Source organism: Asparagus officinalis, chromosome 1, assembly GCF_001876935.1.
Source record: "Asparagus officinalis chromosome 1, Aspof.V1, whole genome shotgun sequence".
In the NCBI taxonomy this organism is placed as follows: domain Eukaryota; kingdom Viridiplantae; phylum Streptophyta; class Magnoliopsida; order Asparagales; family Asparagaceae; genus Asparagus; species Asparagus officinalis.
The window spans coordinates 126391944-126410679 of NC_033794.1; the positions used below are offsets into that span (position 1 = coordinate 126391944).

The 18736-nt window shown below is 34.2% G+C and overlaps 2 protein-coding genes across 5 annotated transcripts; one reads left to right on the plus strand and one right to left on the minus strand.

Moving 5' to 3' along the window:
- LOC109835701 (polygalacturonase inhibitor-like) lies at positions 2074 to 3318 on the plus strand. The gene has a single exon (XM_020403731.1). It carries the CDS (start codon positions 2077 to 2079, stop codon positions 3091 to 3093), a length of 1017 nt encoding a protein of 338 aa, XP_020259320.1. The 5' UTR covers positions 2074 to 2076; the 3' UTR covers positions 3094 to 3318.
- LOC109835780 (G patch domain-containing protein 11) lies at positions 2954 to 12269 on the minus strand. Of its 4 annotated transcripts, none has more exons than XM_020403916.1 (5): positions 12104 to 12269; positions 10579 to 11109; positions 6182 to 6247; positions 5935 to 6033; positions 2954 to 3083 (listed from the first exon to the last, which is right to left on the minus strand). In XM_020403916.1, the coding sequence occupies exons 1-4, from the start codon at positions 12212 to 12214 to the stop codon at positions 5974 to 5976; spliced, it is 768 nt and encodes a 255-aa protein (XP_020259505.1). In that variant the 5' UTR covers positions 12215 to 12269; the 3' UTR covers positions 2954 to 3083; positions 5935 to 5973. The 4 variants fall into 4 exon arrangements, with proteins under 4 accessions (XP_020259505.1, XP_020259431.1, XP_020259551.1 ...); XM_020403842.1 differs by having other exon boundaries at positions 3081 to 3179; XM_020403962.1 differs by lacking the exon at positions 2954 to 3083 and adding an exon at positions 4501 to 4894.

Genomic DNA, 18736 nt, shown 5'->3' on the forward strand with positions numbered 1-18736 from the left:
TTTTTTTTGGCGTTTTATCTTCATTTTATCTTACTTTTATTTTGGACCTCCAAACTTTCATATTTATAACTTACACATCTAAATTCATTAACTTGTTTTAAATAGCACCCCTGATATTTGCGATTCACACCCCTAAATCAAATAGATTGCCTTAAGGGTAATTAGTATTCAAATCCCTTGTGGTTTCCTCCACTTGGCACATTTATATCCTCACTTGTTTTTCACGACGCTTATATATACCGTAAAATTTTAATATAAAACTTGCACTCTAATACCTTCAATTATGAAAACATGAGAATTTTCCCTCCAAAATTCCCACAGACACCCATATGCTTAGTTTTAGACCTATTAAATCCTTAATTCTGTTTTCTATTTTAAATCTACTTGAATTCTAAACAGAATTTGAATAGGTTTAAGAGTGAATTTTAATAAAAATTAAGAGCTAAAAAGTTTTAAACTTAGCACAAAAGTGTCACATAAGAATTTTCGGGAAAATATTCCCATGTTCGTATAACTCAAGACGTTAAAGTGCAAACTTTAAAAACTTTAGGGTATAGAAGCACAAGCCAGATGAAACTAGAAGGTATCCGAGTGCTGATCAGCCTCGTTTTAAACAACACCACCTTTCAAGCAAATATAAACATTTGGATACAAACATGAAGATCGATCTATTAGGGGCAAAAATAAATGTATAACAGAATGCGGGGTCTAATGTGTGAAGCCCATATTTATTTCAGAGCATGAAAATAGTCAATAGGCGACTATTGTCATTACCGTCCTTTGTTTTTTTAGAAGCTCTCGCTCTCACCAAACTTCAAAAGGAAAGAAGAAGGGCTGCTTTGCTTTGAAACACAGCTGGCTCTGCCCAATCTGGTCACGAGATGATGTTTCCAGCTGCAGTATGTTCATACCTTTTTTTTTTACTACAATTGAACTTTTCTTCTGCGTAATAATTTAGGTTCTTCAATGCATTAGATTTTGAAATATTGGTGTTTTGAATTTTTACAATATATAGTTGTTTAAATGTGAAGAAAATTTGCTTTTAGAAAAGAGAGAAAGATGGAGATAAAATAAGAGTTAGACTAGTAGAATATACTCTAATCAAGGGTATTGAAGTGAAACGGTTGCTTGTTAATTAAGATTTAAGCAATTATATAATAGATTTAAACCAAATTTTCACTTGGGTTAGTTGTGTGAAGTCTACTCTTTCACTCACCATGACTAAGGGCTATCTCCTCTACTAGATAACTAAAACGTATAAAAATGAATAACACAAGTGTTGCAATGCCTAATGGGTAGAAATCGGGAATAGGGGTGCTATTGACACAGGCCAACTCTTGACTTTTTTGGGACAAAGCCCTAAGCCCCAACCACTAGGCCGCTTGTAGGGGGGAACGTGAGCTTATTTGATTTCAATGGAAGTGAGCAATAGACACAATACTCCTCAAGTTTACACAATGCATAGAAAGATCAAAACATGTCTAGAACACACAGTAGCCTCTGGATCAGCTAGTGAATGTTTCACAAACTTCTTCACTTGGATGCATGCCTTTCTGCATAATTTTCATTCGCTTCCCATTAAATTTTAGAGAAAGTGGAATTCGCTGAAGTGTTGACATGACATCCGCACTTCTTGATAGGTATTTTTCTTTCTTGTATGAATTTCGATTGAGAATTTTATATAAGGTCTTATTTCTGTTCCTCATTGCATTCTATGCATGGTTCAGAACCGCCCGTTTGCACGCGGACGGTTCTGATATGATCCATAGGGTCTCATTTCCTGGTTGTAAATAAATGCTATAACAATAGCAACAATGTGTTATATGAACCAATAGCATATCTTCTTTATGCGGACCCCATCAAAGGTATTTATTTGCATTAATTATCAAGGGAGATTTGTAGCTGTAAGACCCACGGTAAGGAACAGTATTTCTCTACAATCAGCAATGTACGTAGAGAGGATTATCAAAGCTCAGCATATGCCCATTCCTTTCTCTACCCCTGCTTCCCTCAAAGGTCTCGTTCAAAGCCCTATAAAACAAACCCCCAGCCCTCTCTCTTTCTCTACATTTCTCTATGCTCAAAGAGGCAAACATTACTTACAAGATGGCTACCAACATTATCATTTTCACCACCTTTATCCTCTTCACAACCTCCATCTCCTCGGCATGCAACCAGCAAGACAAAGCAGCTCTCCTGTCCTTCAAGAAGTCCTTCCCCTCCGCCAACTTCCCCTCCTGGACCCCACACACTGACTGCTGCCGCTGGACCGGCGTCGAGTGCGACGACTTCAGCGGTCGTGTCAGCTTCCTCTCCCTCCATGAAAAACCCGCCCTGAACGGCACCCTCCCCTCCTCCATTGGCGACCTCGTCGGCCTCCAAGTCCTCAGCCTCAGCAACTTCCCCAACCTCAAAGGCCCATTCCCTCCCAAATTCAAAAATCTTAAGAACCTCCAACATCTCACTATCTACAAGACGTCTCTCTCTGGCTCCATCCCTAAATATTTCTCCACCTTCACTCAACTCAAACAACTCAGTCTCATGGCCAGCCGGTTCACGGGCCCCATCCCTTCTTCCCTCGGCGAGCTCAGCGAGCTCTCTATTATCGACTTCTGGGGGAACCGGCTCGCCGGAAAAATCCCTGGTTCTCTCTTCAGCATGTATAAAGGTTCTGATCTGGTTGGGTTTGATCTCTCTCAGAATAAGCTGACAGGCAACATCCCGCAATCTTTTGGTAATGTTAGTTTCACGAGTGTGAACTTGATGAGCAACAAGCTCACCGGCGATGCCTCGTTTCTGTTTGGGAGGTCGAAGCCTGCAACCCAGATAATTCTGGCTTCGAACAGGCTGGCGTTTGATCTTAGTAAAGTTGAGTACCCTGAAAAGAATTTGGAGTATGTGGATATCAGCCATAATGGGATTTATGGGAGGATATCAGAGAATATTGTGAGATCGACGAAGCTGGGTCATTTTGATGTGAGCTACAACAGGCTTTGTGGCAAGATACCGGCGAAGATGAGGAACACGGTGGATGCCTCGTTCTTCGAGCATAACAAGTGTCTCTGTGGGAAGCCACTGCCGGCCTGCAAGTGATTGTAGCATGGAGGAGGCTTTAGATTCTGCACATCATCAATCAATGACATCCTTCCTTTTACTGAAGAAGTATTAGTTCACTGTTTCTGCAGTAGTTTCATGATTCGTGTGTTAGAATGTAGCTAGCTGTTGGTTGGTGATTAGTGTTGATCCCAAGTAAGGCACTAATATCTGAAATAGTTCCTCTATCTCGAGTATCAGATTATGTTAGTTATCTTTGATAAAGCTTTTACTTCATAATGTGCTAATTTTATATGAACAATTGCTTGGGTTTACAATCTTAATTAACTCATCACATGTAGATATCAAATGGGTTTCTCATTAAACTAGGGATCGGGTCTTAATAGTGGTATTTATGCATAACCCTTACAATGACAAGGGTACTTCACAACATATTAAACCAGGTGGTTCTTTTAGGTCTCGACCATCCATCATCTGTGCTTACCTTCTCCATGTAAATCAGCACCAATAGAATTCTACCTATCCTAGGTCCATATTCTTAGCTCCGATCATGCTTATTTTAAAAATTTTTTCCCTATTTTGTTTTCAGATTTACTCTCCAAATTTGACTATTTGCTAATTTACCCTCGTATTCTTGACATTGGGCTAAGACACCCATTTCATCTCACGCTGTTAGGGTTAGTAACCCACTTTCTGAAGGTTGAGTATAATTTATTTGTGACAAGCTGGACATACACGATGCTTATGTGCATCTTGAGGAGCAGGACTAAGGATATATTAATATATAGGAAGTATATATTAAAGAAATTATGATTGAAAGCAATATATGAATATGATTAGGAGAATCTTAAAGATAATTGAGTTTAGTCTGACATTACGCAGCACAAATACTCCTTCATAGTAGTGTAGACAAATATATATATAATATATATATATAATATATAATATATATATATATATTTATATATATATATATATATATATAATGTGTGTGTGTGTGTGTAGAGTACTCGTCGGCTTTATATCAATGAGAATCTACAATTCATATTATTTAACATCAATTATTAATCAATGAGAATCTTAAAGATAATTGAGTTTAGTCTGACAATACGCAGGCACAAAACTCCTTCATATCGTGTGAGACAAAATATATATATATATATATATATTAATATATATATAGTATATAATTACAATACATACACATAACATACATACATACATAACACATATTATATATATATATATATATATATATATATATTATATATATATATATATATATATATATATATATAATATATATAATATATATATATGTTGTGGAGTAGTACCCATAGGCTTTTATCATCAATGAGAATCTACAATATCCTATTATTTAACATCAATTATTAATCAAACTTCTTATAAAAGAGAATCCCTAAAATATTATTCTCATTTTTTAACCTATTAGAATGGTGAAGAAGTAAACCGATGGATGAAAACTAAATAGTTTTAATCAAAGGAACAAAAGAGAAAAATAGATCCAAATGACGGAAGAGGAATTAGATGGTGGAGTTGGTAGTGATCAAGAGATTAGTCAGATGGAGATCAAGAAAATGATGAACAATAAAAGCTACTATGCTTGCCAGTTGCCCCTCAAAATCATAATAAATTCAAACATAACAGTGGAACTCTAGAAATGAACTAAATTGCCAGGAGGAGAGAGATAGAGAACGAAAACTGGGGATTTGCTTACAAAGTGTGTCATCCTATTCCAAAAAAAAAGATCTGGAATATCAAAGGTTTCTGCATGATTGTACATTAGACGCCCAAGTGTTTCCATACATACAATTTACACCTGTAAATTCATTAAATTAGTTCAAATAATACCCTTGAATTCGCAATATGCACCCCTAAAACAATTAGGTTGTTTTAGACAACACCAACATATCAAACAAATATGAAGATTTTGGGCAAAGTTACAAATGCAAAGTTTTTGGGGGAGTAATATGAGAAACCTTTTATCTTTACAGAGTGTGATTGCACGTGACTAGGTATGCTATCAGTTCTCTAGGTTCCACTACTCTCATTTACTGTTCTATAGTTTGAGGAAGCTCTCACACTCAGCAATCTCAAAAGTAGAAAGGCTTTGCTTTTCAAACACAGCTGGCTCTACCCAATTGGTCACTATAATGATTTCAGGAGCAGTACGTCCTTAACCCCTGCACTATAATTGAACCTAATTCTGCATGCGCCACTCTGTAGTATTGGACTCCTACTTTTATTGTGGTAGGTCAATATAATAATTAGGGTTCTTCACTACCATTGCAAACAAACAAGATTTTGAAGTATAAATATTTCAAAATAGAAAATTTTCTGGAGCTTATAAATGGACCAGAATGTTAGTCATCTGAAATTAGTTTATCTTTCTCTAATATCAGAGCATGTTCGTTATCTTTGACAAAGCTCTCCTTTCATAATATACTGCTTCTAAATGATCAATTTAATGGGTTTACAATCTAAATAAACTCATCACATGTAGAAATCAAATGGGTCGCTTATCAAACTATGGATTGGGTCTTCAAAGTGGTCTTTCTTTATCCATAACACCTGGAGTACTTGATAGGGTACATTTGTTTTAGAGAAAGAAACACCCCGCAAAGATAAATGATGAGGTTTCAAAGTAACTTCTCTTGGTATTATGCCCCCAGGTTTTTCTATCTTCAAAATTTGAAAATAGGTACTTAAGAAGTAACCTGATAATTCTATTTAGGTATTGAACCTCCATTATCTAATTCACACAGAGAATAACAAACAAATACATGAAATAAAATTGCTAATCCGTACAGGGGAACAAATCATCAGTAAACTAAAATAGATATATTTTTCAGTACTCACAAAGTATATCATGCGAACCAAGTCAGTCAGGACTGAGATCTAGTGGTCATCTTCATACAATCCAGGGCAATTGACTTCCAGTGCCTCCGCGGATTCATACTGGAAATGGAACCGAAAACAATTAAGAGTAGACAAGTAGTCATTCTACTGGAAAATGAATATAAAAAAGATGAATCTAAACAAATTTGAACTATGTCAAGTATGTGTTGTGTAAGTTGAATAATTATCTAACAATCGAATCGAATACCTGGCATCCACAGTAGAGGCAGTATCGGTGTTCGACTCTCAGCTTCATCAAAATGTCATTCAGATCCTGCAAGGGAATCACACATGTCAATCACTTCAGTAAGAGTGTAAGTTTCAAAGACTGGATAAAATCAGGATATATCTCAAGGTAGAAATTATCTTTTAAGGATCTTGAATAGTCTTTGATGAAAACACTACTAAGGTTGAGCTGTAGCCAAAGAACAACTTTGCTCTTATGTAATATTTGACCAACATCAACTCATTTCTTAAAGGATGTTTGCATGTAGAAATATTATTCCATATAAGTGATTTTTATACATATTTTATACATACAAAGTACGATTTACATAGCCCATTTATGACTTTGATATTACTTGCCCATCATCGGGATTTCACAAGAGCAGCAACATTGGGATTTTACAACTATCAGTTTCCATTAAAGAAGTTGCATATTTTGATCAAACCACCAAATATATCCAAACTATCTCCATTCCACCAAAGAGACTATACAGAACTAGGTTAATAATCACAGGAACTAGTTTAACCATCAGCAACTGATACTTTGCTGTCAATCATCTGAATTAAAAGTTATCACATTCCAAATTCCAATTAACTGGCTATCACTCCAGAAAAAAAAACATAGTAGTATTTTGGCACATCAACTGAACGTTAGAAATTGTATCCCAAGGGTTGAGCATATTTAATCTTTGCTTCAGGTGAAAAGCTACAGTCTATTATATATTATTATGTCTGTTTTCTTTCTTGTCTTCTTTTTAATCTGAATTTAGCTTGCTATACAAAGGAATTATAAGGCACAGCGCAAAATAAATAAAGTTTTGAGAAAGTAACCATGAAGCATTAATAATGGCAAAATTAAGTGCAGGACTAAGTATTTAATTATGGTTCTGAAGAAGACACAATTTTTAAGGATGATGGATAGTTATTACCAAAAGCTAGAATATGAGCATAGGAAACCCCTCAGAATCAAGGTGAGATATAAGGGAAAATATTGTAACAGAAAAAATATAAATCTAATAAGAAAGAGGAAACTTCATGTATGACCCACAGAATGGAGGTGTTAAAATTCTAATGTTCTGGATGATAATGAATATACTCCTACACTTGAGAGTAATCACCACAAGAAGCGGTACTAAAAGTGAAGCACAGCTAATTGCAACTCAGAATACTACTTGCAATATCACATAAACCGTTTGAAGCAAAACGTAGTTTTGTTCCTAAATGTTACAAAATATAAGACTCATAGTTCCCAAATCACAAGCCATTTTTTGCACTAATAGACTTTATCTGACTGAGTTGACTTCTATGTAATATTCACAATCTACTATTGCATAAAGCACTGTCCTCTCATGTTTTTGACTTGAGAATTCTATAAGATCCAAGATATCCTGAGGTTCATAGTGTGAAGGTGTCAAACAAGTTAACATCATTTAACCTCTATTAGGCCTTTGATGATTTGTCAAAGTAAACATAAAAAAAGAATTTACAGCAACGATCCACAGTAAAAGGATTATATCAACAAAATGAACAATTGCAATTTTGTTTGTTTTATAAACAACCTCTAGACTATTATGAAAGTATTACACTGATGAAGTGCATATAGTCAAGGCCTTTTATGCAAGTAGTAAAAGGTGTTAGTAAGTATATAGAAAGAGCACAGAAGGCTATCCAAACCCAACGCTGTAAGACAAGTCTAGATTTTCAATAAAAAGAGAGAAAAAGTTCTTTCCAATTTCATAAGCACATGATCCACTTTCGGTTTCATGGTCCTAGATGTTTCCGTTCCATAAACAAAACAACTGATATTCCTCTAAAGGTTCGACGCATTTGAATACTTCTAAGAGTTTATTGCTGTTATATGCAAGGGGTATCCCGAGACTCTAGCATAATGTACTCTCTCAAATAAACAATAGAAATATAGTTTCAGATTCATGCAGGCAAAAGTCTATTCCTTTCCTCCCATCATTCATAAAAGACTTTAAGAGGGGTATAGATTGAATTGAGTAATTATTGATAGACTCCCAAAGGAACTCAACATCAAGATATGGTTTAACAGTTCGCTTCTGTTCCACATAAAGCACAGTGCTCGTACTCGGAAAGGAAAAAAAAAAGGTGGAAGCATAGTTACAAAGTGGGAAACATCAAGACCAATGGTCAAATTACTTCAAAAAAAGTGAAAAGGCTGGCATTTTGTAATGACACCTGAAGAATTAAACAAGTTCCAGAAGGTTATCGACTACTGAAAGTTTGAAAATTTCCTCATTAAACAATAGGGCTTATTTAACATCCCCAACATACATGAATAAGTTAAGTACATCCTTTAAAGGATTTAGTCCATACGAATTTTCTATAAAATATGAATATGAAGAGAAGTATGGAACATTAAATTTGACGAACCAATTAAATACAGTTAATAGAGTTATAAGTAAAAAGGATTAAGTAATTCAAATATAAAGACTCTAGTATTCAACTCAGACTCCTATATGATCTGATAACCTAAATGTTCGAGTCTGTTAGCCCCTTGACAGAAATGGTTTAACTTTGTAGTGTTCATTTAAGAATGATCTCAAGTTATGGTACGGTAAATTAGTTACTAAAACACCATGTAAGAATTTGATCTCCTTTAGCTTTGCATATGAGCATGCATTTATAAATGTGTTTTTGCACATTTGAATGTTCATAACTGTTCATATTGCATTAAAACTATGATAGCATTTGAGTGTTCATATTGCACTAAAACTATAATAATAATGAAGAGTAAAGGTAGTGTAGGAGACCTGGTTTAGAGCCTTATTATCATAAATAGACCTCGACAAGCAAAGTATAGAAACTATATCTATATCAACCAGAGGTGAACAACAACCTATTTATAAATATTAAACCAGAGGTGAACAACAACCTATTTGTCAATATTAAAGGCCTGCTAGGAGCTTCATAGTGAACCAAGAGTTGGAGCTGAAGCACTTCAATCCTTAATGTTAGGTCTCATGTTTATGAGCCTACTCCCTAATCTTATTTTGATGATTTACAAACAATCGTTAACATCGTTTGTCTAGTATTTGTGTTTTTGTTTATTAGGTATTCTAGACAAACATCGATGTTGGAGATTGGTTGGAATTACGCTTTTTACAAGTGTTTAAGGGTGTTTTAGGTTTGTTTTACAAGTGTTTATGTGAAGAGAGTTTCACAAGAGGAGGAGACCATATCTTTGATGTTTGGGCTTCAATCTCAATCTCTCTCACTCTTGATTCTTGGAGAAATTTTTCTAAACTTATCTTCTAGCATATTTACATTTTGATTCTTATATATATATAAATATATTTGTGCTAGTTTGATTTAAGTTTAGTTTTATTGTTATTTATTATTTCACACAACCATTGAGCTTGAGTATTTTCATACATTGTATAATTTGGGTTGGTGGTGTGATTGAGTGAGCTTACATTGAGTTCTCATCCATTGTAGAGAACAAACCCTTGTATTTGAGCTTATTTGTGAGATCACTTTGTAATACACAAGTACACCGAGAGAAGTGTGTGGTGAGAGACGAGGTCGATTCCAAGAGGAGTGACATCGGTAATAAAGCCTAGGGAGAGGTTATAAATCCGAACACTTGAGGAAGATGACACATGAGAGGCCAACACTTAGAGGGTATATTGTGTGATTGCATTTGTGAGAGTTGTGAAAGTTTTCGGTGAGCTAGAAAACCGATTGTGTGAGTTGTAAACGTTTTCGATGAATGTTAAAAACCGGTTATGATAGTGGAGTTTCTCATGAAGAGTGAGGAGCAGAGACGTAGGTCGAGGGTGACCGAACTCCATGATCATATTGTGTGTTTGAGTTTACCTTGGCGTATTATTTTTGTGCTCATTGCCTATCATATTTCTATATCGTCATTGTCTTATAGTTATATCACCATTTGTTTATTTGTTATCCTTACATATATCACATTGTATATCATACTTGCTAGGATATTGTTAATAAGTTTTAGTTTGGCATTAATATCGGATTAGATTAGCAAATATCCTATTCACCCCCCTCTAGGGTAATTTCACTTAAAACAAAATGACTTTAGAAATAAAACAATAGGGTTACCAGAATTTTGTAAACAATGTATAAGGGGAACAGACTAATTAAAAAAGGTAATAAAAAACCTTGAGATGAAAAGAGTAGATTACAAGTCTTTCTCTTTCTAGTTAACTTTGAATGACATAGCACTCTTCAACATTTTGTTGAATTTATCAAGGTTTGTTATCACTTAGATGACTATAGCATGCTCTATGACAGTTAGGAAAAACGCCATTCCAGCAACACATTTACAAAGTCTTGGCAAATGAAAAGAGTACATATAATGATATAAACACTGATTATTAGTAAAGTTACCTCCTCTGTGATCTCCTCTTCCTCCTGTTCTTCCTCTACCTTCTCCTCATCATTGGCATCCTTCTCAGGCTCAACAATTTCCCTATTCTCCAACTGAGCTAGTGCGCCCTCTGCCTTCTTATAGTCCCAAAAAATCCTCTTATTTCTCCACTGATTCTTCTTCCTTGATCCAAACTCCTCCATCAATTCCTCTTCATTCCTCCTCTGCCTTACCTCCTTAACTCTCTCTGTCCTCTTTGCCTCTTCCCGTGTACCAATCCCTTCTCTCGACCGTCTGATGTCAAGCCCCACTGGTTCCGACCGTCCAACCCCACCCTTCCCAAGTGCGGAGCCGGGATTGTAACCCATGTTCTTTAGCATCTTGAACCCTATGTTTGACTCAGGGATCGCCGATTCTAGCCCAGCTAGGGTTCGCTCATCCTCTTCTCTTTGCTTCTGCTCTCTCTCAAGTTTCCGCCGTTCTTGCCAATTAAGGCCTTTGAGTTTCTTTGCTTTAGGGATTTGAGGTGGTTGAGTCTTGACAAGGGGTTTCTACAAAGAGTGAATGATCAAGGTTGTGGTTAGCTCCTTCGGCTACCAAATAACTAGAATTAGTAGGTCAATCAAAATTTGGCAATTTTATCCCTTCAAACATGGAAGCGTTAATTTCGCACCCCTAATAAAGATCTAGGATAAATTACAGAAAATTCCTTAGTTTTGCAGGATTGACATAAAACCTCTTAAGGTTGCAGGATCGACATAGAACCTCCTAAGGTTGCAGGATCGACATAAAACCCCTCGAGGTCCTAAAAGTGACACTTTACCCTCTCTCTTTAACTTCTTCAAAAATATACTTGGATGTAAATGCTAATAATAACAGGATATGGCAAATATATGTACCTCTGTATAAAACATATATGTGATCCTTATTCTAAAAATTTGATGATTAATTGCTTAGATATCGAAAACGAGAGAGTCAAATGGCACTTCTAAAACCTTACGGGGGGATCTTCTATCAATCATGAGAATCTTAGGGGAACTTTGTTTTGTTATTTACCCTAATATTTAAGATCAGGGATAGAGTGTCCTTGAGTTATATCCAGAGTACGAAAATTTACACGTCTGCTCAATCAAGTTGACACTAAGGCTTTTAATGCCTAAATTTCAATCTGACATGAAAATTTAAGGATTTACGTTCCATCTGCTTAAGAGAGTAGAAAATCTAGGGTTAGGGTTCGTGGGGACAAGAGAGGTAAAAAAAAGAAAAAAAGTACTATTTTGGAAGTCAATCTAAAGTAGGAATATTAGTTTTACATCCACTAATTATGGTTTAGGATTAGGGTTAGGCTGATCTCGCATTTATATGTCCAATTAGGGTTTATCTTCTTAAAATCTGCCCAATTGAAGAAAAAATTAAGGCTCTGGATGCCAAATTTTTGAATTGAACATGCCAATTTAAGGGTTTAGGTTCTATCTTCCCACGACAATAGGAAGACTAGGGTTAGGGTTAGGGTAGACGGTGACAGATGATGAAAAAAGAGAGTACCTTTTTGGAGGTGGAGGACGAGGAGGAAGTAGAGACTTCTGGCGGGAGGAAGAGGGAGAGATCGCCCATGTAATCTTCTTCCCCATCGCACGCGTTCTCGTTTCCCGCCATTGATGACGGATTAAAAGCTCGGAATCCGTTGCAGCCGAGGAGGCGAAATGCTAGGGCTGGGCGTATTCGGTTCGGTTCGGTTTTAAGCCCAATCCGCATCCAATCCGAATTTTTCGGATTCTCAAAACTCTCATCCAGATCCAGATTTTTTTCCCTTCATCCGAATATTCGGCCTAACCGAAATTCGGTTTGGTTCGGTTCGGTTTCGGTTTTGAACCGAATTAACTCTATTTCATAAAAAACTGGGTAAGTTTTAGTTATATCCAAAACTGAAAAGAAGCAATCAAAACTGAAAAGAAACAATCAAAACTGTACTAAGCCACTTAATCAAATTGTATGATCTGAATATAACTAGCTTAATACACTAGGAGGACCATGTAATTATGTAGCCTTTTTTAGAGAAAGAACAATGTTTGGCAGGCACACACACCTTTTGATGATTTTCGTTAATTTTTAGCTGCCTTTTTCTCATCAAGAATTATCTTATATCCTTGACAGCCTATACTATAGGTTAATTTGATATCCAGCACCAGCAAGCTGTATTCATGTTATCACTGAAATTTGACCAAAACACTAAATTTATCCTTCAACCTCAACATCTTGTATTGATTTACGGAAATCTCACTTAACTATATCAGCGTACTCAAATATATGTTAGTATAAACTCCACCCCACAATTCTTAAATGCTAAACATTCAGCCATAAATTTTCTTCACACCCAAGGCTCGCAGCTACTTTTTGTTTAAGAATTCGGTTCGGTTTTTTTTGGGCGGTTCAGGGGTTCAAACCGGATCCAGACCGGTTTAATTCGGTTCGGGCGGTTTAGAGACTTCTTCTCATCCATTTAATTCGGTTCGGTTAACCGATCCGTTTTTTCGGGCGGTTTTTTCGATTGAACCGGTTTGTTTCGGTTTTTGCTCACCCCTACGAAATGCCGCAAGCCAGGGAGTGGGGTAATATATATATATATATATTTCTATGTAAATATTAGTATTAACTATTTTAAATATTTTATTTATATCTTAGTCTGTCCTAATCATAATTATATCTTATCCTAATTTTATGTGAACTATCTATAGTTCAACAATTTAAAAATATATATTCATAAAACATATAAACCATATTTATAATATGGGAAAAATGTGTCCAGGCCCCAAAAACAGAAAGTTCATGTGACCCGCCCCCTTGTATTTTGCCCCATGTGATTCAGCCCCAAAAAGTACCATTTAATATTTCAAGGCCCCTCCACGTCAGCGGTATAAAAAAAGAGATTGTATTTTGAAAAAAAACCCAAAATTACCCATCCACTTATCTTCCCTAGACGTCTGGTCCACAAACTACATGGAAAGTCACGCCCATTAATGCGATCTGATGGAAAAATAGAGGGAAATTTCCCGCCCTTTTTTGAACTCTATCATGAGCAATAACTCATGTTAGTTCTACCGAATAGATCTAACATGGTACCTATTAGAACTAACAAAACAGACAATAGAACTAACAAGAGCGTTAATAGAACTAACAGAACTAACACACTGAGCATTAGAACTAACAAAACAGACAATAGAACTAACAAAACAGACATTGTACCTAATAGAACTAACAAAATAGTCAATAGAACTAACAAAACAGACAATAGACCTAACAAAACAGACAATAGAACTAACAAAACAGACATTGTACCTAATAGAACTAACATGCTACACATTAAAACTAGCATGCCACTGTACAAAACTAACACACTGATCATTAAAACTAACACGAAAACACATAGAACTAACACACTGAGCGTTAATGGAACTAACTCTCATTACAACTAACAAGAGCGTTAATAGAACTAACAAAATAACTAACACAACTAACACACTGAGCATTAGAACTAATAGAACAGACAATAGACAATAGAACTAATAAAATAGTCAATAGAACTAACAAAACAGATAATAGACCTAACAAAACAGTCTTTTAGAACTAACAAAACAGACAATAGAACTAACAAAACAGACAATAGACCTAACAAAACAGTCAATTAGAACTAACACACTGAGCATTAGAACTAACAAAACAGACAATAGAACTAACAAAACAGACATTGTACCTAATAGAACTAACAAAATAGTCAATAGAACTAACAAAACAGACAATAGACCTAACAAAACATGAGCTAACTCTAGTTATTTATGCCCTTTTTTAAACTCTATCACTAGCTAACTCATGTTAGTTCTAACTTATTTCATGTTAGTTCTAACTTATTTCATGTTAGTTCTAATGACAAGTAAGAGCTAACTTTAAGTGGAACTAACATTAACACTTTGGCTACTTGGTCAATTGGTAAAGCTTGGGAATTTGGAGAGGAGGTCAGGAGTTCAAACCACTACACCTACAATATATATTTAAAGAGCAAGTTAGTTCTAGTTCTATTTCATGTAGTTATTTTCACCAACATAAAATCTATAGACAATTGGGGGTACACAAGCTCATACCTGATGTAGTTACTTTCACCATCCTTCTCAAGGGAGTGGCTGTGAAAGGAATGTTGAAGGAAGCAGCAATAATTTTCTTTCAAATACTAAAGAGGGGATTTATGCCAAATGCCATAGCATACTGTAGTTTGGTTGATTGCTTGTGCAAGCATAGCAATCTAATTGCTGGGTTTAAACTTTAAGAATGATGCTTAAAAATGGTGTTCATCCTGATATTGTTGTTTATAATGTTCTCATAAAGAAGGTAGAACATACAGAACTAATATGGCAGCGAACAGAACTAACGTAGGAGATAACATATCACGAAAGCGGGTAGAACTAACGTAAGAGATGACAGAACTAACATGGAAGCTGGTATAACTAACAGTTCAGTCCTCAGAACTAACAGTCCAGCCTTTAGAACTAACAGTTCAGCCCTTAGAACTAACATTCTAGCCCTTAGAACTAACATGACAGCCCTTAGAACTAACATTCATAGTTCTAATTTTCCTTGTCCCCCCTTTCAAATTCACAGGTTCTTAGATTCTTTAGTCGACTTTTAATCACATTATCTTCAATTTTTAGCTAAATGTCGATATGCCTGAAGATTCAATGTGAGCTTTTGAAAATTTCTGCTGTTAATCTCTTATACAGAACTCTGTCAATCACCAAATCACACAAGAAAAAGGCATTAAAGAAAAACCCAAACTGCTGTTCAAGAATCCAAGGAGATCTCATTTCAATTAAATGAAAGAGAAAAACTACAAAAATCCAATATCGATTCCCTTCATAAATTACAAGAAAACAAGAGCACTATCTTGATTAAGACATTGATTTGGGTAAAGATATTCCGTAACCTAGAAAGGGGAGAACAACGATGCATCAGACCAAAGCTCTGGGCTCCGTCAGCTCGCGGGTCCTACCGGACCATGTTCCGTGTTTGTCGTTGAACCCGCGTTCACGAGCTATTTCCAAGATGACTCCCCGACCTCCAACTCCATGACCACCGTCCTCGTCTTCGCCTTCCACGGCCTTCCCAAAACCTGATCATTTTCAGTGGCCATGGCAAGTGAGAGAAGGAGAAGTTGAGAGAGAGAGAGAGAGAGAGAGAGAGAGAGAGAGAGATGGGATGGGGTTAAAGGGATGGGCGCAGTTACCAAGCTCAATCAAATCAAAGGGTAAATTTGTAACTTTTGTTGGGCTTTTCTCAGGATCTGGTACTTTGGGGCCTTAACACAAATACAATGTGTATTTGGGGCTTATACACATGGGTCAGAATACAAATGGGCGGGTCACATGAACTTCTGCTTTTGGGGCCCGGACACATTTTTCCCTTATAATATTAGTTTGATTAAAAAAATAATATTCATAAAATATATAAACCATCTTTATGGTATTAATTTGGTAAGATAAAAAAAATTATAAATATTGTAAAAAAAACCTAAATTTTTTTAAAATTACAAAAAATACTCTGAAAAGTTTAAAATTATAAAAACTATCCTGACATCTAAAAACTTAAAACAACAAATATGAAATCAAGAAATTGACACCAGCTTGCAAATAATTTAAAATTTACGGTTAATATCTCAATATATTAAAAATTATAGAAACACTCTCAAAAGTTTAAATTACAAACAAGCACCTAAAATTTTAAATTTTTAAAACTTACAAACAATATACACGAATTCAATGGATTACCATAATGCACCTAAAAATTTCTGACATTTTAAAACTTAAAATAATAAATATAAAATCAAAAAATTAATAGCATCCTCCGAAAAATTTAAAAATCTCAATTAACACCCTCAATCTCCTAAAAATTATAGAAACACGCTCAAAAGTTCAAATTATAAAAACAACCCTAAAATTCTAAATTTTTTAAAATTTACAAACAACAAAAGATGAAATCAACAAATTAAATTTAAAATTTACCGAAATTAACCTCAAAGTTACAGAAGTTGTAGAGAAAACTCTTTCAAAATTTAAAAATCACAATAGCTGTAAATTTTTAAAATTTATAACCAGTACACATCAAATCTGGAAACTATTAGTAGACTACTAAAATTTAAAATTTTAAAAAATTAATATTCAATCTTAACAATTGTAAAAAGCAGTCTCAAAATTTCAGAGTTATAAGAAATATTATGACATTTAAAAATTATCACTAACACATGAAACATAAAAGTTACAACTACCAAACTTAAAAGTAATTTTTTTAAATGCTCCCAAAGTTTTAAAAATAACAAATCACACCCTCAAAGTTTAAAACCACAAAAAATGACTGAAATTTAAAAACAAAGAAAAGTGTAATTGTTTGGTATTATATCTGATTAAAAATATCTAAGTTGATACTCGTAAGCAAAAACAATAAGAATTGATTAAAAATATCTGATTAAGAAATAAAATTTTAAAAAGTATTATAGCTTAAAAATTATTGTCACCATATAAATTAAAGCAATTGCATAAAAATTTACTAATAAGTTAGTGCAGCAAAACACATTAGTAACATTAATTGATAGATGTTTAAATCCATAAAAATAATAAAAGACTATAATAACATTAATTGATAGATGTTTAAATCCATAAAAATAATAAAAGACTATAATATAATAGCTTAACATTAATTAATTATAATTTAGAAACATTAATTCCATAAAAATAATAAAAGACTATAATATAATAGCTTAACATTAATTAATTATAATTTAGAAACATTAATCTCTGATGTTAATAATATTTATAGGGTAAAAGAATACAATGAATTACGTATGGAGAAACTATTAGAATGTTCAGAGATATCCTTAAAAAAAATCAAGCTATTTCCATCGTAAATAGGAAAGTGACGGAAATAAATCTAAAATTCAAAAAATGTTCATGAATCATTTGAATTGGCATCAACATAAGACATGTCTATTAAAGAAGCACCAACTGAGTTACATTGAAAAATAATTTAATAACTTTATCCCAATCAAATAAGATTTTCCATGAAAGATATAAGAAAAACGGTTAAAGATGCTCTAAAGAAAATAAAAAGTGAAAGAGCTGTAGGACCGGACGATATCCCTATTAAAGTTTAAAAATATATTGGAGACATAGACTTAGGATGGTTAACTAAACTATTTAATAAAATTATCAAGATCAAAATAATGTCGGATGAGTGGATGATTATTATTTTGATACCAGTATACAAGAATAAAGAAGGTATACAAAGTTATTTAAATTATCAAGGTATAAAACTCATGAGTCATATTATGAAACTTTGGAAGAGGGTAATTAAGCAAAGATTAAAAAAAAGACAAGTATATCTAAAAATCAATTTGGTTTTATGCCTGGGAGATCAACTATGGAACTTATACATCTTTTGATACGGTTGATAGAGAGATATAGAGAGAAGAGAAAAGATCTACATATGATTTTTATCGATCTAGAAAAAGCTTATGATGGAGTGCCTAGAGAAGTAATGTAGTGGGTATTAGAAAAGAAACATGGATCTAGTATATATATATTAATGTGATTAAATATATGTATGATAGAGTAACAACTAGAGTAAAAACTAATGAAGGAGAGACGAAAGCATTTCCTATTACTATAGGTTTACACAAATAGTCAGTTTTAAGTCTTTATATTTTTACATTAGTTATGAACCAACTTACTAAGCACATTCAGGATAAAATCCTATGACATATGTTATTTAATGATGATACAGTATTAGTTGATGAAACTAGAAGAGACATTATTTCTAAAATAGAAAGATGGAGATAATATCTTGAATCTAAAGGTGTTGGAATTAGTAGAATAAAAACTAAATATATGGAAAAATACGTAAAACTAATCAAGAAATACGATATTACTAGTCAAGAAATACGCAAAACTAATCATTTTCACTATTTAGGATCAATCATTAAACATGATGGTGAGATAGAATACGATGTTGTGCATTGAATCAAATTGGGATAGTTCAAATGGAAGAGTGCTTCGGGAGTGTTATGTGATCGTAGAATACCAATGAAACTAAAGAAAAAAAATTCTATAAGATGTTTATAAGACCAACCATGCTTTATGG

Excerpts from the sequence above, each read along its gene's own strand:
- LOC109835780 (XM_020403916.1), bottom strand. The coding sequence starts at position 12,214 with ATGGCGGGAAACGAGAACGCGTGCGATGGGGAAGAAGATTACATGGGC. Across the intron at positions 11,110-12,103 it reads CGTCCTCCACCTCCAAAAAG|AAACCCCTTGTCAAGACTCA; the intron begins GTACTCTCTTTT and ends CACTCTTTGTAG. Across the intron at positions 6,248-10,578 it reads AAGAGGAGATCACAGAGGAG|GATCTGAATGACATTTTGAT; the intron begins GTAACTTTACTA and ends ATTCCCTTGCAG.
- LOC109835701 (XM_020403731.1), top strand. The coding sequence starts at position 2,077 with ATGCTCAAAGAGGCAAACATTACTTACAAGATGGCTACCAACATTATC.